Below are 26,886 nucleotides of genomic sequence, written 5' to 3' on the forward strand. Positions count from 1 at the left end.
GAAACTTCAACACCACAATATCTATATCCAGTTTGTATTATGGAAGATACACATTACTGCATGGGGACAAATTCACACTGGACAAGCAACAATGTATATCATCAAATAACTAATTTGAAATATAGTTAATGATGACTGTAGAGTCTGAAGTAGAATGTGTAAATTAGAGTAAAGAATAACCCATCAAATGAGGTACAAAAAGGGAAATGTAAAGGGAAAGCAAGGGAAATACAGAGAAAGAAGGACTTTTTTTGTTATTCAAAAGAGGTCGCTGGCTCGGCCAGCATTTATTGCCCATCTCAAATGGAAAAGACAAAGGTAAACTTTCTTTGTAATATCTCCAGCACCAATGAAAATCCGAAGAAAGGAGACTCCATAAAAGTATAAGTCAATTTTCAGGGTCAGAAAGAATACTTTTTTTACATTTCTTTAAAATATGTACTGAAATAGATAAGTCCTTACTTTCTATGCAGAATTTAGTCCAAGTCTACTCTGTAAGTATGGGAATCTTACACACATTAAGCTTTTGAGTGCCAGGTAGCAAAATGAAGCTATGGTAGATTGATGCATCTCCAGCAACAATTTTCAGATTTCTGCATTCATGAGCTTCAGTGTTAGATTTATTTACAGGATTACACATGCCTACCTTCCTTCCTCACCAACATCCCATATCCTCATATATTCCTTTCTAAGTGCTCAAGTTACTCAATGTTTTTGCATGTGTATCTTTAGAGCTGATAAAGTAATTAACACTTCATTAATACTCACTTATTTTAATTGAGAAAGTTTAGTAAATCCTTTGAACTGTTACAGCCCTTCTAAGGATGTGATGTTAGTTACTGCTGTTAGATCTTTTTCACATTAAAACAGTTTCCAATTAGAAGTACAGGTTCTCATTTCTTCATTTTTCTTTTTGTGTCTGCTTTTCCTTTCTGCCTTTGTCTCCCTCTTTTAATATAACCTTTTATTCTTTTTTACATTTATTTATCTATCTGATTCAATGTTGGAATCACTAACTTCAATTTACACTTGTTTCCTTTTAATGTTAATTTGACAGTTGTTCACGGACCTGAACTGACACTGGTTTCATTTTTACTCAGGTTCTAATCCCTTATTTCCTTCACCGCTCTTTTTTTTTCAGCCATTCTAGTTTAAAGCACAGAAAAATAAAAAGTCGCTGTAATAAATTATTACTGAAGTCTGGATTTTACTGTCAGCTATGACAGTGTGTATGATTTTCAGGCAGATTCTGAAACTGATGAATCATAAACAACCACTATTTTCAGAACAGCAAAAAGTACCAATGGGCACAAGTTTAATTGATAGAATAATGCAGTGGGGCTGTAAATTTCCTCATTATCGCTCTCTGCAGTTGACAGCAAAATTATTATCGCCACCTCCCCAGATTGCTGTTATAAATGGCTCTGTTGTTGTGCTTGGATTCAGCTCACGGTTATACTTTCAATCCTTTCGCACTCCTGTTGCTCCAAATCCAAGATGCTCTTTTTCCTGTTGCCTTTTCCTGGTTGTGTGCATATTGTGTGGGCTCTTAATTATCTGACATTGAATGACAGACAAGAATACATTATAGCCAAAAACAACTTTGTATACAGAAACGTCCAATTAACGGTTGTGTCACAGACTGACTATCCTCCTCCGTGGAAAACATATGTTGCTGATTCTACACTGGGGGTGATTGCTAGGAAAACGTTACAGGGTATCTTATGTGTGATGTGATGAGGCAGTAAATTAACATGAAAAAATTAATTTAACTTTTAAAGTGCCAAGAGAAGCTGAAATGCTCCTCCCAGGCCCATAATACAGCATTGCTGAGCACCATGATAAGGCACCCCCTGCTGTTCACCTATGATCCACTGCCAGGGAATCAGCTGAGGCCAGAGCTAGGCAAACAGGACTAAAACTCTTGGAGGGTGATCTTCCTGTAAGAACAGAATAGGCACGTGCTTGTCTTCCACAGATTTCAGCTTTAAATATCTTTACTCAGGAACCAACTCTGAGTTAAGAAGAAGAAATTGCCACCTTTTTGATTTACTCTTTATAGTGAGGGAGGAATATATGAAAATTTGCATCAGTGTCCTTAAATGTTTGACTATGACTTGAGATTAGGAGAAAGTGAGGACTGCAAATGCTGGAGATCAGAGTCGAGAATGTGGTGCTGGAAAATCATAGCAAGTCCAACAGCATCCAAGGAACAGGAGAGTCAACGTTTTGGGGCTAAGCCCTTCATCAATTCCTGATGAAACGTCGATTTGCCTGCTTCTCAGATACTGCCTGACCTGCTGTGCTTTTTCTGCACCACACTCTCGACTAAGACTCTGAGGTTGCTGACTACAGAATTAAACTGGAGTATAGCCCCACCCCTCAAGATTGGGGGCTAGTGATCTTTCTGAGATGTTGGAGCTGAAGAAATAATTATATTTTGTTGAATGAAACACAAAGCTAAAAGAGGAAAGAGAAGTACAAATATTATTATTGAGTCACTACACTTGAAACATTAACTCTGCTTTCTTTCCATAAATGCTGCCAGATTTGCAGAGTTTCTCCAGTTTTTTTTGTCTTTGTTTTACATTATTGTAAAATGGCTGACATCTGATAGCACAGACTCAAGTACTGGATTTTTTTTCACTTCGGACAATTCATTCCTTTCCCCTTTAAACAGATTTGTAAAGTAAAGCTGTAAAGCAATACTGTTTGAGAATTAAATTCATTGATTCATGCTGCATAATATTCATCATTTAATGTTCCATACAGAATTGTGCATAGATCAGATTACTTAAAGTATGGAAATAGGCCCTTCGGCCCAACAAGTCCACACGACCCTCCGAAGAGCAACCCACCCATACGCATTCCCCTACATTTACCCAACATTACGGGCAATTTTTGGACTGTGGGAGGAAACCCATGCAGACACAGGGAGAACGTGCAACCTCCACACAGACAGTTGCCTGAGGTGGGAATTGATCCCGGGTCTCTGGCACTGTGAGACAGCAGTGCTAACCACTGTACCACCCACTTCCAAGGGTATCTGAAATTGTCTGTGTTGGAAACTTCTGGGGGTAAATCATTAGAGTGTCTTCTCCAAACCTATTAACATGTTTTTTTCTTTGTTCAATCGTGGCATATGGGAATCACTGATTGGGCCAGTATTTATTATCCAGAGAGCTGTTAAGAATCAACTGTATTGCTATATATCTGGAGTCACATGCAAGCCAGACCAGGGAAGCATGACAGTTTCCTTCCTAAAGTTAGTGAGCCAGATTTTTTTTTCCAAACATCAACAATGGTTACATTATCATCAGTAGATCCTTCATTTGAGATTTTTTTTGAAATTGAATTCAAATTCCATCATCTACAATGGCAGGATTTGAATCTGGGTCCCCAGAGCAATACTTGGGTTGAATAAAATGTCTAATGTCAATACTACTAGGCTATCAGCTTTCCCTCAAAGACCCAAAGCAAAGATGACCGAGCAAAGATTACACTAGTCAAATACTGACTCTTTTTAAACACCATTTCCTGCACTCAGCTGGAATAGCACATAATTGTTGCTTTCAGATCTGTCGTTTCTCAACCATTTTGCCAGCTGGTGCACTACCAAATTTGCAACAAGAATTATCAGGTGAGACTCTCCGGGCTCATCATAATTAAAGTGTAAACTCATCAGCAACATCTGGTGTCCACAAATGCACTATTAAATGTGAAAATCAGGAAGCTGCTGAGTGATTTGCAATGAGTTTCTACAAACTTAATTATACTGGTACCTCAGCAAGAGGCTTGGAAATACATGAAGGGCATGAATTTAACATTTCGGCTTCCGTCATGTGGTTTTAATACCTGAGCCTTTCATGGATTAAAATGAATTGAAAACAAAAAAAGATGACTCAGGAATCACCTGACCACAGGGTGAACTAGCTCATAACACTATTGGTAAACAAGAACTACAATTTACCACATTGTTAGAATGACTGAAACCAATCCCTCAGATCTATATCCCCTGTTGGATCTGCATGTTTCTGGAATCCCTACAGTGTGGAAACAGGCCATTCAGCCCAACGAGTGCACACAGACCCTCCAAAGAGCACCCCACCCAGATCTAGTCTCCTAACCTATAATCCTGCATTGTCCATGGCTAACCCACACAGATCCAATCCCCTCACCTATAATCCTGCATTGTCCATGGCTAACCCACCCAGCTCCAGCACCTAACCTATAATCTTACATTGTCCATGGCTAACCCACCTAGATCCAGCCCCCCTAACCTAGAAACCTGCATTTATTATGGCTAATTCACCCAAATCCAATCCTAGAGGCTCCCTGTCTCCATTCCTATGAAGGGCTTTTGCCTGAAACGTTGATTTTCCTGCTCTTCGGATGCTGCTTGACCTGCTGTGCTTTTCTAGCACCACTCTGATCTAAACTCTCGTTTCCTGCATCTGCAGTCCTCACTTTTGCCTAGATCCAATCCCTAACCTATAATCTTGCAATTTCCATGGCTAATCCACCTAACCTGCACATCTTTGGACTGTGGGAGGAAACTGAAGCACCTATCAGAAATCCAAGCAGACACAGGGACAATGTGAAAATTCCACACGGCCAGTCACCCAAGGGTGGAATTGAAACTGGGTCTCTGGTATTATGAGATAGCAGTGCTGACCACTGAGCCACCATGCCAACCACTACTGGGATGAAGTTACCTAAAGATTTACCAGCTGCAGTAGAACAATGAAACCAGATGGAAGTACACAAAGAATTTTATTTTTGTCTCCTTTTGGGCAGAGAAGGATGATGAATTTGAAAAACTGTAGAACTAGAAGGCTTGTGCTTTCTCTCTCTCTCTCTCTCGGAAGGCAACACCTGGAGCAAAGCAAGTCTATGAAACATCCAATCTGTAACTCCATCCAGTGGAGCTTCCCTCCATATTCCCAACAATTTCTTTTTTGCCAGGATTTCTTGATGGACAGTTTGTCAGATGCTGCCTTAATATCAAGGGCAGTCATTTTCATCTTCCCTGTTTGAGTTTACCTCTTGTAATGAGTGTAGACACAGGAAGTCTTTGGATGTATTTCATTACTGTTTTCAGTCATCCAGCAGTGAATGAGTGATACAAGGTGGTATAGCTTTATGTGGTAATTAATACCCTTTGTTTACTCTCAATCACCTGCATGTGTTTGGACAAGGTAACATATCAAGCACTATCCACTAAAAAGCCATCTAGCCTCTTTTTAACGATTAGCAATTTACATAACATCAAATCTTGAGAATATGGTGGTAAACTGCCTTCTTTAGCCACTGCAGTCCTTCTGCTTTGGGTTGGCCCACAATGCTATCAGGGAGGGAATTTCAGGATGTTGATCCAGTGATAGTGAAGGAACAGTGACATATTTCCAAGTCAGAATGGTGAGTGACTTGGAGTGGAAAACTCACACAAAACGCAGGATAAACCAGTATTTCAACTCAAGGCCCAATGTTAAGCACTGTAGAGAAACTTTAGCATCAAGGAGGCATTAAAAAGAGCCCCTATTGGTATTATTCCATAATCCTTCTCACTTATTTATTTGGTAATCTGTATTTGCTTCTTCTGTTCTATATAAGGGTAGTGTCAAAACTCTTGAAAAGAGAAAGCTATGGGATGACCAAATAGAAGCCTTCAAAATTGTGTTCAATTTTGTTGTGGTTCTGTTCGCCGAGCTGGAAGTTTTTGCTGCAAACGTTTCGTTCCCTGGCTAGGGAACATCATCAGTGCTATTGGAGCCTCCTGTGAAGCGCTGCTTTGATGTTTCTTCCGGTATTTATATTGGTTTGTTCTTGCCGCTTCCGGGTGTCAGTTTCAGCTGTAGTAGTTTGTATGTGGGGTCCAGGTCGATGTGTCTGTTGATGAATATTCTTGCCGCTTCCGGGTGTCAGTTTCAGCTGTAGTGGTTTGTATATGGGGTCCAGGTCTATGTGTCTGTTAATGGAGTTTGTGGATGAATGCCATGTCTCTAGGAATTCCCTGGCTGTTCTCTGTCTGGCTTGTCCTATGATGGTAGTGTTTTCCCAGTCAAATTCATGTTCCTGGTTGTCTGAGTGTATGGCTACTAGGGATAAATCAACGGAACACCCATGGGATCACCAATCTCGGGACTCATAGCAGAGGCAGTTATGCAAAGGTTAGAACATACAGCCCTACCACAAATCCAACCCAAACTCTGGATCAGATACGTCGATGACACCTTTGTAATCATCAAAAACACAGAAATAGGAAAAACACACTGAATCATCAATGCCATACTCACAGGAATACGATTCACGAGAGAAGAGGAAAAGGATAGCCAACTCCCATTCCTAGACGTGTTAGTAAAGAGAACACCCAACGGAGAATTCACCACAAGGGTACACAGGAAACCAACACACACAGACCAAGTCCTAAACTATGAAAGTAACCACTTCAACACACACAAACGAAGCTGCATCAGGACACTATTCAAAAGAGTCACAACACACTGCAGTACACCAGAACTGCGAAAAGAGGAAGAGGAACACCTATACAAGGTATTCGCCAAAAACGGATACCCACGCAACTTCATCACCAGATGCCTAAGAGATAGACCACGGAACGAGGACATACCACAACCAAAAGGATTAGCCACACTACCATACGTCAGGAGCGTCTCAGAACTGACAGCCAGACTACTGCGACCCTTAGGACTCATAACAGCACACAAGCCAACTTCCACACTCAGACAACAACTCACTAGAACAAAGGACCCAATAGCCAGCACGAGCCAAACTAACGTAGTTTACAAAATACCATGCAAGGACTGCACAAAACACTATATAGGACAAACAGGAAGACAGCTAACAATCCGCATCCATGAACATCAGCTAGCCACAAAACGACACGACCAGCTATCCCTAGTAGCCATACACTCAGACAACCAGGAACATGAATTTGACTGGGAAAACACTACCATCATAGGACAAGCCAGACAGAGAACAGCCAGGGAATTCCTAGAGGCATGGCATTCATCCACAAACTCCATGAACAGACACATAGACCTGGACCCCATATACAAACCACTACAGCTGAAACTGACACCCGGAAGCGGCAAGAACATTCATCAACAGACACATCGACCTGGACCCCACATACAAACTACTACAGCTGAAACTGACACCCGGAAGCGGCAAGAACAAACCACTATAAATCCCGGAAGAAACATCAAAGCAGCGCTTCACAGGAGGCTCCAATAGCACTGATGATGTTCCCTAGCCAGGGAACGAAACGTTTGCAGCAAAAACTTCCAGCTCGGCGAACAGAACCACAACAACGGACACCCGAGCTACAAATCTTCAACCAGACTTTTTGTGTTCAATTTTGCTGTAGTGGATGCAGAATTAATTGACAAGTTAAAAACTGGGGTCTTTGATATAACATCGTCACCAAACAATCAAAATTAGATTAGATTAGATTACTTACACTGTGGAAACAGGCCCTTCGGCCCAACAAGTCCACACCGACCCGCCGAAGCGCAACCCACCCATACCCCTACATTATCCCTTTACCTAACACTATGGGCAATTTGGAATGGCCAATTCACCTGACCTGCACATCTTTGGACTGTGGGAGGAAAGCGGAGCACCCGGAGGAAACCCACGCAGACACAGGAGAATGTGCAAACTCCACACAGTCAGTCACCAGAGTCGGGAATTGAACCCAGGTCTCCAGCGCTGTGAGGCAGCAGTGCTAACCACTGTGCCACTGTGCCGCCCACCTAAATAGAGAATTTAGAAGATTCTGCTTGTCCCAGAGAATGATAAGAAGCTGGAAGTCCTGATCGTAGGCAGTCATTGAGGCAAATAGTATTAAAGTGAAGGCCAGTGCGCATATTTGAGAGAAGAGATTCAAAAATATTCCTCTTAACATTAGATGAGGAATGACTGCAAGAGACTAGAGTGGAATATGATTCTTGCAAAGATATTTATTCTAAGTACCAAAATTTATTATGAGTAAAATGCCAAACTATTTGTTCTGTCTGCCTCAACATCTCACAAGCTGCCGTTCCTTACTGAGAAAGAAAGATTTATATAGTAGATGTGCTGCAGAATCTGTGCCATGTCTTCAGCGTGTTTATCAATTGTACTGTCCTGTACTCCATGTTCCAGAATGTTTGCCGTGAATACTAATTCTGTTATTATATTTGAAAGATTGGCTTTTTGTTTTACTGTCGTCATTCTCAATTCTAAATTTTCTATTGATTTAGCCTTTTGTAACACTCTTTAATTTCTTGAGATTTTGCTTATTTTCCTTGAGTTTGATAGCTTCACCTCAGTGGGCATATCTTGTGGAATCTTTGTCACAACAAATCAATAACCAACAATTCATGGTGGACCATGCAAGTACAATCAACTAATATGTCCTTGTACAAAGAGATAAGAGTAGGAGACTTCTCAGTCCTGTACCATGTGCTCTATAGTACATAGGACATCCTATGCAACTCATCCATTGCAAAATTTCTGATAGGTGTACTTATGTTTAATTGATAAGAGTTAAAGCATGCTTGATGAACCTTTCAAGGTGCAATTGAAATGGACTCTTCAAATGAATGCTGAAGGAGAATTGACAGCATGTACAATTTAAACTAATCAGTTTTTTCATTCCCACTTTGATGAACAGTTCAGATACTGTGAACATTATTTATTTATTGGTACAAGTAACAATATTTCCTTGTCACAGGGTTGCAGAAAACACATTTTCATGATTATGTTCCTGATATCTTAGTGGAATTGTTGACATTATTGAATATTTCAATGCTAACACAATGCCATTTACCTGTGATGCTTCCTTTAAAATCTCAAAAAAGTTACCAAAACACTGTTGATGGGCATGGCAAATCTTTATGAACCAGGCCAAGCCTCATCAAAATAAATCAAGAAGAATAACTTTATCTAACTTTTATCTTATTTAAAGGCAAAGGTAAGGCTCAGTATTCCTGATATGCTTTGATCGATCTGCTACTAGGCTTTAAGTTAAACACACTTTCTTCTTACACTACAGTTAAAATGCAAACAAAATATATAAAGAATATCTGGTTGGCATGGATGAGTTTAACTGAAAGGTCTGTTTCCATGCTGTGTATCTCAATGACAGTCAAAAACAGAAAAATTGACAGAACTTTGACTCTTTTAACATACATAGTAAAATAATACATTATTTAACTACTAATCATGAACTGTTCCAAATTAGCAGCATCCCATAAACACACCCTAGGCAAAAGCAGATTCAGCAAAACTGATTTCCCTCACTTGCTATCTCCTCCAGTCCAGGAGAAAAGAACAATGAAAAAAGGAATCAAACAGCAGAGAGAGAACTCAAACTTTTTGCTGCAGCAGCGAGAGAGAGCTGTATCTATCAGCCTCAAACCCCAACATCAACTGGAAGTAAAACCCTGGGTCCGTGTAGTTTACCATTGCTTCCGATGCAGACATTCTCGCACCACTGGCAACATCTGTCTGCTACAGAAGCAGCAAAGAGCACTGTATGTCACAATATTAATGTCATCATTTTCCCTCTTAAACACACTGTACGTCACAGTATTAATATCATCACCTTCTAATATTGTGCACAAAACATGACAATTGAAATGACTATTCACTGTTTTGCAATGCATGTTGTTACAATCATCTGAAGAGTGAATGACCCTTTTCTTTTTAACCCCTTTCTTAGGCAGTTGTCAGTAATATTTTAAAATCTATTTTATTGCATAGCCATCCTACTTAATCAAACTTGATTAACTAAATAAAAACTGAAGGCCTGCCAATTCTCTTGTGAAAAAATGAAAGAGAATAGAGTTATGTTGTCTATTAAATATAAGAAAACACGACATCAGTCATGTACATACAAGGACACCATACACTCTGTCAATATACAGTGAATTAGCTAATGATAATAGGATGTGTTGACAAAGATTTTTAAACAAACAGATCTTCAGTCATAAAAGTTGCATTCATTACAGAACAATAAAAGTGTCCATCATCCAGACCTATCATCAATTATTAATAGTAGTAACTGTAAGTATTTGAAGCCTCTTTTCTTGTAAACATTGGTCCATTCTGTCCATTTCACAATGAGCCAGAGCTGTCAATCAAACAAAGATTTTCCCATTGCACAGATGGTTCAATGCTCTACACACTTTTCAACTGACTCTCCAGTATATGCAGTCCTCACTTTCTCCTAGTGATCCAAAAGAATCAAGGACCTTTCAGACACTTAAATGGTCATCATAAGATCTTCCTTGCAGTCCCCAGCAGCAACTTCTCATGTTGCCAGCAGCAGCAAGAATGGCAGTGACTTGTGACAGTGCACCCACCAGATATCTAAGATCATCCAGATCATAGATTATGGGTAGAGGTGTTTGAGGTAAGGGTAAAGTGACGCTTTTCTTGACGCTGGGTGGAACAGAGTGCTTGACTATATGGGACCTCCAATGGGACTCTGCAAGGAAACTCAATTGTGGTGGGCTCAGAGACAGTGAGTGTGAATTGGCCCATTAATGAGCCTAATCACCATCACACCACTAACTGACAGGAACCCCACTGCTCTGCACAATTACCTGGGAAGTGTCTGTTGTCACTGGACAACCAAGCATCTCTTACGATTAAGTGTGCATAGGCACCATGAATCCTATCATGAGGGACTGCCATAACCCAGCCCAATAGTTCTGTTCTTCAGAGGTATAATATGATAAAGGGCTGAATCTATTTATCTTGAGTTCAGCAACCAGGAAAGGACGTGTCACATTGTTGAATGCTTGTTATAGACCCCCAAATGTTAAGAAGGAAGAAGCAGACAAATTTTGAGGAAAATTTCAGAGAAATGTAAAAATAGATCAGAATTACAGACACCTTCCTTGCTCTAATATGGACTGTTGGGATGGTGTATCGAGAAGGAAGGGCATGGAAGGTGAAGAATTTCTAAAATATGAATCAAGAAACTTTCTAAATTTGCATATTTCCAGCCCAATGAGGAAGGAAGATTAGCTGGATCTAGCACAGAGGATTGAATTAGGACAAGTGTGTACATTTCAATGGGAAAACATCTGAGCAGTAGCGGCTATTATATAACTTTGGTCTTGAATTGATCCTAAAGGTAACGGAAGGCGGTTTACACTATTTGTATGATATAGATGGCTCCGTGGTGTAATTAGAGTGATCTGTACCTCCAAGATAGAAAAACAGCTGCTTCTTTCCACTTTTGCTGCTAATATGATGAAAGTAGGACTGAACAATCTGTCAGAATTTGTTTGGGTAATGCTGTGCGATTGTGAGACTTTTCATTATGAACTCAGAAGAAAAGTGGTTGTTGAATAAGGACTGACTTTAAAAGAAAAGCATTCATGAAGACAGCGCTCTCGGTCGTCAAATTCTTCAGGATAGATGCTAACAATACCTATAAATTTTACTCATTATTCATAAAAGGCCAGAAAGGTTTCCAAATAATCCCTAAAAATGAAACACTAAGAGACTAGGAAAAAAAAATGGGCTCTCGGGTGAATTACAATATTTGCTGCAGTGTTGCTGTCCGTACATTTCAAAGACCTTTTGATGTAAAGCAGATTTAAATTTGACAAATCCTTCTGAATGGAACATGCTTTCTTACATGGTCACATTTAGTTCCATTTATTTACGCTATTTATCAAACTATTCTTGCTTTGAAATAATTTTACTTTCATATTTAAGCATCCTGGTTTTCTAATTGAATATAATTATTCTGTCTCTACAATTATTTTTTGGAAGAGGAATAGAATCTATTTTGATTGATGATGAGGCTTCCTCTTTGCTGCAAAAATGCAGTGAAATTTTGATGATGCTAAATCTAATGAAACACAACTCCGGTTGAGTCAAAGTCATCAGATGTCCCCACTGACAGAGGAGCTAATCCCAAAGCATGATGTCACAGTAAGACAATTTTCAGCAGTGGTAGCTCAGATTTAGTGATACATTTGTAATCTTGTCATGTTGCTGTGCTGAGTAATCAGTTAGACCCCACAAGAGCACAAAATGATGGAGTACAGGGCAAGCCAACATTTGGCAGTGCAATCTCCCTGTGAAAGGATGTGCAAATCCTATGAGTATGACTTAACCTGTGAGAAGGTTAAAAGTGTTGTCAGTCAGACAGAAGGTAAAGTTGACACCGCAAGTGAAAAACTATGATGTGAAGTGGAAATTGCAAAGAAGTGAGAGAATCCAAATTTCTAAACCACTCGAAAACACAAAGCAAGTAACTTGGTAGAATATGACAAGGGACAGACTGATTCAGGGCAAGGGGCAGTGATGGTTCAGCAGTTACAGAAACATTAACAGATTATTATCTCCAAAATGTATTGTCTTTCCCAAGACCTGAGCAGGTATGCACCAAGAGACATTTTTCATGTGGCTGAAATAGGACTGATTTACCTTTTGTGAGATTATCCTTTGATGTTTAAGTGTACAATATGTAACATTGGAACCAGAACAAAGGATGTGTCCAGGTATGATCGACACCAACATCAATGGTAGTGGGAAGTAGCCATTTCTCGTGAGAGGAAAGTGCAGGAAACCACATTGTTTTGTGGATGTCAAGAGAGTATCAGTGCAGTACCATGCTAACAAAACCACCTGCATGACCTCCAGCATCTTTAGGCATGCATCAGGAAATTGGACCAAACATATAGAAACAAAAGAAGGGGAAGATAATCATCATTACAGAGAATTGGCCTCCACAGCATCAAGCTATTGTCTTGCTTCTCAGCATTATGGTCAAGTTTCAGCGAACAGATCAGTGGCTTAGGAAACTGAGAAAGTTTTAACAGCAGCTGATTCTTCTACTTATCAAAGCTGTTGATATTAAGCAGGAGTACACCCAACTGTTTTTGAGACAGAGTCAACTCTCAACATTTTTCAATGTATTTTACAAAGTCAGGCCACACAGGTGTGAACAAACTGAAGAAAGACAAATTTGCTGCACTACTGTATTTACATTGCGCCAAACGGCGCACTTCTAGGCTAATTGGGTTACATAGGACTGTGTCGTCATCTCTAAGCTCTGTCTAATGTGAATTTGAGAGTAGATCCCTTGGAAGGTGATTCATCAGGATATTGTTTTACATCATTTTCCAAACAGGTCCCTCAATTAAAACTACTCCCATGAACCACCTGATGCAAATAGTTGGATATGTAAAATTACATTGAATTTATGGGAAGCTTAACTGGTATAATTAGCAATTCATTTTTCCAGCTCTGCTGATGGTCATACCCACTGACTACACCAGAAATACCCTTTGTATATTTTGGCATTTTTATGTGCGGCAAAGAGTAAGCGACCATGTGGTGTTTCTCTTAAAAATTGTGATTAAATCATCGGCAGTAAATTGAAATGTCCAGTTTGGAGTTTAAAAGTGTCAATTGTATTTCATTCCTGGAGTGACTATGTACTGCTGACCTGAAGAAATATGAACTTGAAGACTGCTGAGTTGCGAAAGCTAGGGAAGCAATCTGTGACCACATTGTGTACTGCATTGTTTGTGTACTGCATAGTAGATCAGTAAATCCACTGAGCTAATATCTCATTTCACTTCTTGTTTCATTGTTTAGCATCCACTTTCTAGTCTTTCACACGGAGGCTGTTCATGATGTTCTGAAGGTTTGGGATGGGCCGCTGGAGAGTGGCATTCTGCTGAGGGAGATGAGTGGCTCCACACTGCCTCCTGATATCCAGAGCACGTTTAACTCCATCACACTGCAATTTGACACAGACTTCTTCACAAGCAAGCAGGGCTTCGCCATTCAGTTCACAAGTAGGTGCCGATTTATTGAGCTTATCAGGACCATCACTGAACCCAGAGGCACTCCTGCTACGGATAGTTGAAATATTGCCTGGAATGTTGTGCAAACTTTTCACCTGCACATTAAATTTATTTTTGTGGTCAGGCAAATTGTAAATGGACTCTGAAGGAACAGGTTCAGAGCTCTTTCATGTTAATATTTTATAGATTCTTATTATGTGGTTATTTTCAACACAACCTGCTTTTTGTTCTAAATATTTCTTTGTTTTAAATTAGTTTTAAGAACAGTGTTCATTAATTGAAAATAAAAGCCAGTTGATAATTGAATGAGAAACTTGAATTTTAAATGTATCTCTTTAAAATGCTGCAAATTATACCTGAAAGGGTTTATGTTTTCTGTTTGATTCAATAATCATAATAACCAGGTTGATTCAGATTAACTGCTTTCATTTCCTCATTTTATGAGAAGCAAGAAATCTACTTTTGCAGCCTTTAATGAAAAGCTCTGCTGACTCTTTAAGCAGCATTGATTTGCAATTGCACAACTCATATTTTATTTAGTGGTTTATAGTGTATGTTTTATGTAACTTCAGATTATTTAGATGTGTAAATTTTTGTTGCTGATACTTTGAATAGCCATTAACATTTGCTTTCTAGTTTTCATTGGTATTTACAAATGTAGAAACGTGATGGCCATTTGGCCCATTGAAACACATCCTTCCAAGTGGGCGTGTGCTTCCCATTTTGGGAACCAACATTAAGTGAAAGTTGGTGATAGGTCCACATCATATATCTCCTCTCACAGTCCAAAGATCTGCAGGTTAGGTGGATTGGCCATGCTAGAAATTGCCCTGTCGTGTGCAGGTTAGGTGGATTGGTCATGCTAGAAATTGCCCTGCAGTGTGCATGTTGGGTGGTTTGGCCATGCTAGAAACTGCCCCGTGGTGTGCAGATTATTTGAGTTAGACATGGGTGAAGAAAAAAAATCTTCATGTGGCATTACAGGAATGGGGTGGGGGTGTGGGTCTGTGCAGGATGCGCTTCAAAGGGTCAGAGCAGATGCAATGGGCCAAATGACTTCTTTCGCCACTGTAAGGATTCCAAGAAATCCTTTGTGACAGTGTTGATTATCATTTGGAAAGGTGCATATTTCCATTGGGCAGCCAGCCCATATTTATTAAAGAAGGGCATGTAAGATCAACTGAGGGAGTACATATATGGCTAGCTTTAGGTGTTTGAGGAGATAATATTGAGTACTGATTGGATAGTGCATTTGATGTATTCCACATCAATTTTTAGCAAGACCTTTGATAAACATGGCAGATTGGCTCGAAATGTAAACACCCATAAGATGCTAGGGAAATGACAAGTTGGATTTAAAATTATCTCCGCAGCAAGGCCATAATACATAGGAGCAGAAATTAGGCCATTTGACCCAACAAGTTTGCCCCGCCATTCAATCATGGCTGATAAGTTTTTCAAACCCATTTTCCCACTTTCTCCCCGTAGCTTTTGATCCTCTTGACAATGTTATGGATAGACCAGACTCCCTCAAAACATTTCAAGAAGGTAACCCAGACACTAACTTTTCTTGTTGTTTTAAGCAGGTGTAAAGTGGATATTCCTGGAGTGATGCAGCTGGCCCAGCCACTCAGTTTTAAACAAATCAGAATTTATTTACAGGCTACTGAATGAAACATGAACAAAATAGAACTGAATTTAGAATAACTTAACCCATCTAAAAACCTGATTGACTCTATAGCAACCTAATGATGCTGTTCCAAATATCTGCAACATTCCCATAAACACACCCTTGGCAAAAAAGGTAAAATCAAACGCAAGTTCTTACAGGAGAGATGTCAGAGAGAGAGAGAGAGAGAGAGAGGGATCAGCATGGAGCAGCCTCAAGACTGCTTGCTCAAACCAAACAAAACCAAACTCTGAACTGGAGAACTGGCCACTCCCCTTTCATTGTGCAAATATTTTAAGTGAAAGACTTAAATGCATTCTCAAGTAAATATTTCCAGACATATCGGAATATCTGCCTTTACAACCCTTCTGAAAGAAAAGGACAACATAACCTTGTCAAACTAACAGCATCATCACAGCAATTAAGAACTTATCTTTCTCTGTTTTAAATATACTCAATGACTTGGCCTCCACAGCCTTCTGTGGCAATGAATTTCACAGATTCACTACACTCTGGCTGAAGAAGGTTCCCTTTATCTCTGTTCTGAAAGGTCTTCACTTTACTCTAAGGCTGTATCCTCAAGTACTCATCTCTCCTGCCCAACATCCTCCCAATGTCCACTCTGTTCAGCCTATTCAGCATTCTGAAAGTTTCAATCAAATCTCCCTCATCCTTCTAAACTCTATCGAGTCTAGCCCCAGAGACTGTAAATGTTCCTCATATTGATAAGCTTTTCATTCCTGGGATCATTCTCATGAACTTCCTCTGGATCCACTCCAGGGCCAATCCATCTTTCCTAAGGCATGGTCCCAAAATTGCTCGCAATATTGTAATGTGGTCTGACCAGAGCCTTATAGAGCCTCAGAAATACATCCCTGTTTTTAAATTCCAGTCCTCTTGAGATGAATGACAACATTGTATTTGCCTTCCTAACTACTGACTCAATCTGCACATTTACCTTAAGAAAAACCTAGACTCAAACTCTCAAGTCCCTTTGCATTTCAGACATCTGAAGTTTCTCCCCCTTTAGAAAATTATCAAAGCCTCCGTTCTTCATACCAAAGTTCATGACCTCTCAGTTTCCCAAAAGGAAATGTTTGAATCTTGGAATGTTGGCTGGAAGGCTGGAGTGCTGCATGATCCCTTACTTTTTCTTGTGGTAGTCCTCAATGACTTAGTCTTAAATGTAGGGGACAAAATAAAGAAAATGATCCAAAAACTGACCATATGATTGATAGTGAGAATGAATGATATAGACTACAGGAAGCTATCAATGGACTGATCAATTAGATGGAAAAATTGCAAACAGAATTTGATCCAGAGAAGCAGGACATAATACATCTCAAAGGACAAGCAATAGAGTTAGGGAAGGGAAGACACAGTCTAGGGGAGGTGTCTAGGAAAAGTGGAACAACGTAATGACATTAGAATGCATATTCACAGATCCCTGGATTAGTGGAACAAGTGGATAAGATAGCTGAAATAACATACTGAAATATTTCTCTTTCACATTTTCTACATGGAATATAAGTACTGAATTGTTATATTAGAATTGTAAAACATTGATTGGGCCATAGACAGTTGTGTATAGTTCTATAACATGTTTGCTCGAAGTCGAGAGAGGAAGTTGATGAGAATATTGCTAAGAGTGGAGAATTTTAGCTGTGAGGGACTATGTTACAGACTGACATTCTTTAAAGCAAAAGAGAGTGAGGGTAGATTTATTTGAGGCATGTAACATGAAGAATGACTTAAATAGTGCCATAGGAGGACCCATATTCCTAAGCAGAAAGCTCAATAACCAGCAGATATGGACTTAGTGTAAATGATAAAGGATTACATGGAGTTGAGGAGAAGTGCTTTTCACCTGAAGAACGTTGAGAGTCTGGAAAACTGTTTGTAAAACTGAGAGAGGCAGAAAAAGGAAAGTGCATTTAGAATATGTAATTTAAACATATACAAGGCTATAGAACAGAAGAAATTGGGGTGGAAAACGACATTATTATTTTTCAGCAGCCGTGGGTGCAATGGGCTGAATAGCTTCAATCACATCGTTTAAATTTCACTGATTCTGTGATTAGCTAATTACTGTCTCGGTGAATTCTTGTCGACAGGCCCAAGGTAATATTAAGCTCTAGGACAAACTATTGCTCCAGTAAGATTTTCAACAGACAGTGTGTACTGCTGTCAGAGCTGAGCTTTTGTGTATTGCAGTTTGGCCTGTACATCTTCTTCCTGTTGCAGATGCTCTGCCTTCTCCACACTTTAAAGACAGGTTTTGGTTTATAGTGCCTGCTGTACGGCACAAACATAAGTGGGCCCTTAATATTCAACAACTGAGTGAATGGTTTGAATTCAAGTCAAAAGCTGTGAAGTTCTTTTCTTTTCATTGTGGTGTTTCTGAAGCAGTTTCAATTTGTATATAATTATTATTTTATTCAGTGTTTTGCAAGCCCTCACTGAAGAGCTGATAATTATGGTAATAACCTGGTGCTTGTGGAGGATAAGCTAATTTTGCAAAATCTGAATCTGGGAGTAGCAATAATTTAGTTTTAAAATTCAAAAAGGAATATTAACCTATTTGGTGCACAAGATTAGGATGTAATTAGTTGAAATGTTTTATCAAACACTAGTGTCTTTCAGAATTATTCCAGGTGACACAATTACGAACATGGTAAGCTCATGATTGCACTTTTCAGGGAAGCTTTTCACAATTTGTACAATAAATCAATCATCATGAAGCCACATACTTAGTTTAAGAAAAAGCTATAGTCTTTACCTGAGCCTGGGAAGGGACAATGAAAGCAAGATGACATATTTTCCCCACCCACATCTTTGCAGATTTCATTCAGAATAATGGATCCAATTCAGTTGAACCTGAATTTGCCTGAGCCAATCTCAAAGGAAATATGAATGAGTAAGCTTAAAATTGAAGTGTTTAAAAAGCAATGTAGTTCAATATGAATTGCAGCATGTTTTTTTTCCTTAAGGAACAAGTTTTAACATTCTGGATGAACCATTAGTTATTGCCTCTTCACATAATCATACAAATTCTCATTTCAAGAGGAGCCCTGTTCCACCCTGCACAAATGCACCTTCCTACTTATAATACTGCCAGCAGAGAATCAGTTTTGCTAAGTTGACTGGATCATTGGTTTACAGAGCAGTGTGATGCCAACAGTATGGGTTCAATTCCCATCACTGGTTTTTTCTCCTTCTCAACCTATTGGGATGGCATGGTGACTCAGTGGTTAGCACTGCTGCCTCACAGCGCCAGGCACCCCGGCTCCATTCCAGCCTCAAGCAACTGTCTGTGTGGAGTTTGCACATTCTCCTCATGTCTGCATGGGTTTCCTCTGGGTGCTTTGGTTTCCTCCCACAATCCAAAGATGTGGAAGTTAGGTGAACTGGCCATGCTAAGTAGCCCATAGTGTTAGGTGCATTAATCAGAGGGAAATGGGTCTGGGTGGGTTACTCTTCGGAGGGTCGGTGTGGACTTGTTGGGCCAGAGGGCGTGTTTCCACACTGTAGGGAATCTAATCTAATCTATTCCCTCACCTGAGGTCTGGTGGCCCTCAGGTTAAATCACCACCAGTCGTTCCTCTCGAATAAGAGAGCAGCCCCTATGGTCTGGTAAGACTATCGCAGCAACAACAATACTGCTAGTTTCTGGAAGTCAGAAATGAACATAGAAAATTCTGTAAGTGTTCAGCAGGTCAGGAAGCATCTTTGGAAAAACAAAGTCACTGAACAACAAGTAATGGTCTCCCATGTGGCAGGTTTGAGGGTGGGTGAGGACAATTCCAACTTCTCACCACTACTCCAATGAAGTCATTGGTTGGAAGGCTCATGCTTGCCCTTCCTGTCTTATCACTAATTAAAGTCTTTAAGTGGGAAATTAATAACCATTTAAGGATTTCATCCCAGGAGTAGGGGACCCGCCATGTGCAAAGTCTGAAAAGTAAACGCCACTGTGATTGCATGTGGGCCTCCACAGGCTCCCCTGTCCAAAGGGACTTCGTGTCTGACTGAGGGACGTGATGTCCAGAAAGGAGCACTGAGATCACACCCATACCCTTGTTGTCAACTCCATCCTACAGCTCCACTGCCTATCCCCACACCTCCCTCTCCATGTCCCAGCAAATCCCCCCATCCATCATTTACCCAGACCAGCTCCTCAGCCATCTTGGGCCTTAGTTGAGTGAAGTACAGGCAACAACCCCCACTTCCCTGCAGGTATGTTTCAACTTATGCTCACCATCTCTTTGAGGGCACATCTTCAGTCAGAGTTCCCAATCCCACAGAGACCCCATTCCTGCCCAGTAAAGTGCCTTTTTGGCACATAATTCAACAGCCCTCCCCAAAGGAGATGATTCTGGGCTCTCACTAGTTTTCCACCCAATGGGAAAGACTCCATTTTCCTCCATTAAGTATCACCCACAATTTCTATTTGATGATCTTTCATTGAAATGCAGCAAATTGTAAAAGATTGGAGATGTAATAGATTTTCAACAATTACAGAATAGGGTGGATGTGAGTATAGAACAAAAAGGGAAGTCTGGGAATAACACGTCAGACAGTAGAGATTCAATAACAAATGGGATGGTGTTGCAAGGCAAAAGGGGATAAGTAAAGATAGAGGAAGGTTTGCGTAGAAGAAGTGAATGGAGTAATGGCATGACTCAATAGGTGCTACCTTAAAAAGATGTTGAGGCAGTGATTGTAACTGTGAAACTGTTAAACTCTGTGTAGAATCTGGAAGATTGTCAAATGCTTAATTGAGGAATGGGATGCTGACTCTTGAACTGAAGTTCAGGTTCTTTGGAACAGTATGTGAGGCCAAGGACAGAGATAACAAATTGGCAGAGGATGAGATTGTAAATTAAAGGCAACAAGGAGCTCAAAACCCTGCTTGCAGTTTGAAAGGTTCCACAGCTAATGTTGAATTTGCTGCATCCCAATAGCAAGATAGCCAAATGCTGACAATACATTTTTACCAAGATGTCACTCACATTAGAAAATAATAGAACAGATGGGTGATTTCTTAGCCTTTTGTGTAGACAGCTTCATATTACTGCATCACAAACAGATTAAACCTTTAATCTTAAAAAAAACAATCCATTTAGTTCTGCCCTTTGACATTCTCATTTCCAAGTAGAGATGTTTAATGAGACTTCTTTTAAAAACTAATATCCATGTCTTCAAGGCAGAAAGGGGTCGCATGGTGGTTAGCACTGCTGCCTCACAGCTCTAGGCATCCGGGTTTGATTCCAGCCTCAGGCAAGTGTCTGTGTGGAGTTTGTACTTTCTCCCCATGTCTGTGTGGATTTCCTCTGGGTGCTCCGGTTCCTTCCCACAATCCAAAGATGTGCAGGTTAGGTGAATTGGCCATGTTAAATTGCCCATAGTGTCCAGGGATGTGTAGGTTAGGTGAATTAGTCAGAAATAAATGTAGAGTAATGAGGAGTGGATTTGGGTGCGGTGCTCTTCAGAGGGCCAGAATAGACTTGTTGTGCCGTAGGGCCTGTTTCCACACGATAGGGATTCTGTGATTCTATGAATGCTGCAAAAGTTGGCATTGTTTTCAAAGGTGGAACAATAATTCTACCACTGAAAAAATAAGCACATCACAAGTAACATTTTATTTCAAACTATCTGTAACAATGGGATAGTATGTCTGGTGGGGCAGTTTTGATGGGCTAAATGGCCTACTCCTGTTCCTTTGTTCCCATGTCATCTGTCATGCTGGGGACCCAATATTGAATACAGGCCAGTTTAATGGATTGCGGAAGGATCCCATTTGGCTAGTTTTTCATGCAACTTATTGTAATAAGGTCATTCCAAGGATAAAGAAAGAATCATAATCATAGAGTCATACAGCTTGGAAACAGAGCCTTTGGTCCAGCTAGTCCATGCCAAACATAATCCCAACTAAACTCATCCTACCTGCTACACCCTCCAAATCTTTTATATACGTGTGCTTATCCAGATGTCTTTTAAACGTTGCATTTGTATCCACGTCCACCTCTGTCCTCTTACTTTTGAGAAACAACCTTTATTTGCCATTTACAATGTACACATAAGAGAGTAGAGTACAGAATTCCTGGAAGTCTCCACACTGATTCCAAGATACCCTCTTGTCAGTAGGCAACATTGATGGTGTATGCCATTCATTAGCCTAGTGGGACTTACCCATTATCTGACACTTAGGATGTGGTTAACTCTAATTGGAGGCAAGATGAAAGGAAGTGAACTGATTGCTTTCAGTAGTGTAAGACATTGTGAACCTTGATTATTTGAAAGTAGCTACATGCAGTGCGATAAAAATTGTTAAAAAGTTTTGGTTCTGTGTGAGCAAGTTAAATCTTTTAGCAGTATTTAAAATTGTACATTTGCAGTGCAAGAGGAAATGATGAATAGGAAGTAGGACAACAGAAAGCATTTAAGGGAGAATGAATCTGAAGAATCACTAACACCAGGTTGTGCTCCTCAAAAGCCTATGATCCCCACTGGAAACAAGACCTTTTGAAATTGCACTGCAATTGCACCAATGGTGGGACATTTATTTGGTACAAAATATGATGACTATAAAATGTTATTGATCACATTTAACGACAAGAGTATGTTTGTGCTCAGATACCTAGTATTACAACACTGTTGATAATAATCTGCCATTTTTTCATGACTTTCTTAGTGTTGGAAATGATGAGTAGTGAGAGAAATCTTTTGCTGCCTGTCATTGACTAATGTTCTCTCTTGAATGTGGTCTCAAGAGCTTACGAGTCAATGTTCACCTTTCAATGGTGTTCAGTCGTGTTTCCACCGTAGCAAGTGTACCTGCTTCTGTTGAATAGATATCATATTTAAAGCCAGATTTATAATGTACTCAGACAGGATGAATAATGAAGAATTATATTGCCTGAAATTGTTTACTTTTGACAATCTAATGGGCTCCTGTGCCCATACATCCCTCCGGTGAGGGACAGAACATGATTTAATGACCACTGTGGTGCCCACATTTTTAGATGTTGTTAGTAGGAGCTTCCAGACAGATGAAGAAATTCTCTCCTGCACCTCCCGATATCAGCAAAAACCAGAAAAAGATAATTCCACTCCTGTAACAGCAAGGCAATCATAGACAACACGAGTGGAATAATCAAGTCAAGCTCAATGGTGTAGGAGGGGAGGAAAAAGACCCCTTTAAGAATACATTTGAACATCAAAATTTCTTTGCGGTTAAATCATCAGGAGAGCAGTTTTGGGGAGTTGCTCATCCAGATTGTGTAGGAGGTGAATTAGTTAACTGGGGTGATATGATTCAGTAAGTACTTGTTGATGATATTCTCATAATTGGTTACTCATCAACCAAATGGCAAACCCAATTTTGTGAAAACTATACCCCTTTAAAATGAAAAAAAGGTGTTTTGAAGCAGCTGTGTTGATAAACTAAAGTAAGTACATCCTGTTTCAGTGAATGTTCAATAAATAAAAGAACTGGAGCATTTTGGATAATTTCCAGTCCAAATGACAGGTCTGCTTTGTGAATTTCTTGTCAAATTGTTGCATCGCTACAAGCTAAGTCACGCCTGAAGCACAGAGGAAGCAAACCAAAGCAATCATTAAATTCACAGTTGTGTGATAAGTGAGACAGCCCCTTACCAAAAAAAAAGTGTACATAATCATTTTTATTGTGTTCCTGACAATGCTGCGCTTGCATTAGGCATGCCAGTTGTGTTTGAATTCAAAGATGGACCATGTTTAGCACTCGCATTTACATATCTGTGAAATTTAGCCAATGGGGCAAGAACTGAATAGTGGCTTTAAAAATCCACGAGTCACTCTCACAACGTAAAGACTTGGGAAGAACAAGCCACAACATGACATTGTGTATATATAATACAGTTCTCATGGGCACAGAGTGAGACATGGAAGGCATTTTAACTGAGAAGAACCCATGTCTTAAAATTGAAATTCTCCTGTTTCAGAGCTGATATAAGACCATAAGATCAAAAGACATAGGAGCAGAAATTAGGCTATTCAGCCCATCGAGTCATTCAATCATGGCTGAAAAGTTTCTCAAACCCAGTCTCCCATTTTTTCCCATTAACCCTTCATCCCCCTGACAACCAAAAGCCCATCTATCTCAGTTTAAATATACTCAGTGACCTGGCCTCCACAGCCTTCTGTGGCAATGAATTTCATAGATTCACCACTCTCTGGCTGAAGAATTTTCTCCTTATCTCTGTGCTAAAGGATCTGCCCGAAAGCTGTGCCCTCAGGTCCTAGTCTCTCCTACCCAGGGAAACATCTTCCCAACATCTACTCTGTTTAGACCATTCAGTATTCTGTTTCAATTAGATCCCCCCTCAACCTTCTACACTCCATCAGGTAGAGACCCAGAGTCCACCAAAGTTCCTCATATTTTTAGCCTTTCATTCCTGGGACCATTCTCGTGAACCTCCTCTGAATTTCCTCCAGAGCTCGTATATCCTTTCTGATCTATAAGGCCCAAAGCTATGCACAATACTGCAAATGTGGATTGACCAGTGCATTATAGCACCTCAGAAGTACATTCCTGCATTTATTTTCAAGTCCTCTCAAAATAAATGCCAACATTGTATTTGCCTTCCTAATTTCTGACTCAACCTGCAAGTTTACGTTGACAAAGTCCTGGACGAGAACTTCCAAGATTCTTTGCATTTCAACCTTCTGAATTTTCTCCCAATTTAGAAAATACTCATGCCTCTATTCTTCCTACCAAAGCTTATGACCTCACACTTTCTCATGTTGTACACCATCTGCCACATCTTTGCCCACTCTCCTAACCTGTCCAAATCTTTCTGCAGCCTTCCCACCTCCTCAATGTCCCTCTATCTATCTTTGTATCATCTGCAAACTTAGCCAGAATGACCTCATCCAGATCCTTCATCCAGCTCATTAATGTATAAATTAAAAAGTTGTGGTCCCAACACTGACCCTTGTAGAATGCTACTTGTCACCAGCTGCCGTCCTGAGAAAGACCCTTTTATCCCCACTCTGAGCTATCTGCTTGAGAGCCAAGCTTCGATCCATGCTAGCACCTTGCCTCTAAAACCTTGCCTCCATCTTGCTCAGGAGCCTCCTGTCCGGCACCTTGTCAAAGGTCTTGATGAAGTCCAAGTAGGTAACAAGTAGACATCTTATTCCTTCCACTACAACACCTGCCTTTTTGTTACCTTGATCTGCCATAAATTTTCCACAAAAAGCCATATACAGGAAGACTTGAAACATTTATATATATGTGAGCGTAGTTAGTACTTCCAGGGTTGAAAGACAGTCATTTGGTAATTCTTCTAAACTCCACCATTTCTAACAGAAGAAAGATATAATGATCAGGTCAGGAAACACAATGATTTCCAAATTCCTCTCTAATGCATACAGTGTGCCAACTTGAATTATTTTACCAAGTCATAATCTTGCAATTTTCTACCTTCTGGCATTGTGGAATAATTTTGCCACCGGGACTGCACGAGTTCAAGAAAGCAGCTTGCCACTTTCTTTTTGAGGGTGATTAGAGTTGGGTGAGAAGACTGGCCTTACTGATGCCCATAAGCCAGGAATAAATCGGAAAAATATTTTAAACTTTAAATAATCTCATGCAAACTCCTGTAGTCTTGTCACAACCATCTCAGTCAGCTGCTTTTGTCACACTTGCTTACCTGCAAGATATACTTTTGTTTCATATCAAATTGCAATTAAAAAATGTGTTCCACCCCATTATGAACCACAGGTGTGTTAAGCACCTCAATGTATCTCAATGTACTAGTCCTGTGCACTCCCACATTTTAAAACATAGTAAAAGCAGTTATCAAACTCAATAGTTGAAATATGAGGACATACATGTATGGTAAGCATGCTTCTTGGAACTTGCAGTAGTGTGTGTTAAAGAGGATCCGCAATTTACTTGACTATGATTTTTAACTATAGTATACCGTTACAGTTTCCAGAGCTACTTCGTGCAATGACCCTGGGGTTCCTCAGAATGGCACTCGAAGTGGAGACAGCAGAGAGCCACAAGATTCAATTGTGTTTCAATGTGACCCTGGATATGCCCTACAAGGAACAGCTACCATCACGTGTGTCCAGATTGACAATAGATTCTTCTGGCAGCCTGATCCGCCCACATGCATAGGTATTGATTTTCCTGTCTCTTAGCTAAGTAGACGCTGTGCTTTTCAGACTGTTTGGAGCATTTTTTAAAGACTATTTTTAACACAGTACTTGAAATTGATTACTGAAAAGGCTCCATAAGGTAACTAAACAGCGGTTCTATTTTTAAAGCAACTCTGTATTTCATCGTTAAAAATCACACAACACTATAGTCCAACAAGTTTAATTGGAAGCACACTAGCTTTTGGAGCGACGCTCCTTCATCAGGTGATTGTGGAGGGCTCGATCGTAACACAGAATTTATAGCAAAAATTTGCAGTGTGATGTAATTGAAATTATACATTGAAAAATTGATTGTCTGTTAAGCCTTTCATCTGTTAGAATACAGTGATAGTTTCACTTCTTTCATGTGTAGGAGCGTCGCTCCGAAAGCTAGTGTGTTTCCAATTAAACCTGTTGGACTATAACCTGGTGTTGTGTGATTTTTAACTTTGTCCACCCCAGTCCAACACCGGTATTTCCAAATCATGACTGTATTTCATCAAGCTGTTTCTTGTTTGAAGAAACTTATTTAATAATAAAGCCAATAACTTGAAATAATCTTGGAAAAATCAACACAAATGTTATTCTGCTAAGGAAGCTGCATCTATTAACTGATTGTTCTTATCAAGCAAACTGTGTTCAATGGTAATGATCAAATCGTATGATCTCTTTTAGTGAGTTTTCTTGTTAATAACATCCTTGTTAAATTTCAGTTATCAAATTGCAATTGATTTAGGAAGTAACCTATCCTTCTCTTTCTCTAATTGCTGCCTGTCATCTGTCCAGTCCTCCCACTGTTGTGGATTATACTTCTCACCAACCTCCATGTTAATATTGAAACTGCTAATGGGAATTCGTACCTTGCTGTTTGCCTGTCAGCGAGGAGTCAATAGTTTCTTCACCCCAGGGAGTGATTTGCCAATCTTCATTTGCTTCACTTTAAAGATTGGATTAGCTTTGATCTTGTTAGCATGGTTGATTTATTCATTAGCTTGCATACTTAGTTGTAAAATTAGGAAGTTAAGAAACTTCAACATTCGCAAAGACAGACCTTTCAGTTCAACAAGTTGTTCTTCCATTGAAGCTTTTTATTCCCCTCTTATTGACTGCATTTTACTGTATCATGAATGATATTGGTTTGCTTCCATCTAGGAATGAATTGTTTTCTACCAGTCTTAAATG

At 39.8% G+C, this 26,886-nt stretch overlaps 1 protein-coding gene across 1 annotated transcript in view; it reads left to right on the plus strand.

Annotated features, from left to right (window-relative positions):
* Positions 1 to 26,886, plus strand: part of csmd2 (CUB and Sushi multiple domains 2) — a 605,906-nt gene that overhangs the window by 275,364 nt on the left and 303,656 nt on the right. The window contains exons 21-22 of the mRNA XM_060847269.1: positions 13,633 to 13,835; positions 25,493 to 25,684. Coding sequence (XP_060703252.1) covers positions 13,633 to 13,835; positions 25,493 to 25,684 — 395 coding nt within the window. The remainder of the gene's footprint in view (positions 1 to 13,632; positions 13,836 to 25,492; positions 25,685 to 26,886) is intronic.

This window comes from Hemiscyllium ocellatum, chromosome 30, assembly GCF_020745735.1.
Source record: "Hemiscyllium ocellatum isolate sHemOce1 chromosome 30, sHemOce1.pat.X.cur, whole genome shotgun sequence".
Lineage (NCBI taxonomy): Eukaryota > Metazoa > Chordata > Chondrichthyes > Orectolobiformes > Hemiscylliidae > Hemiscyllium > Hemiscyllium ocellatum.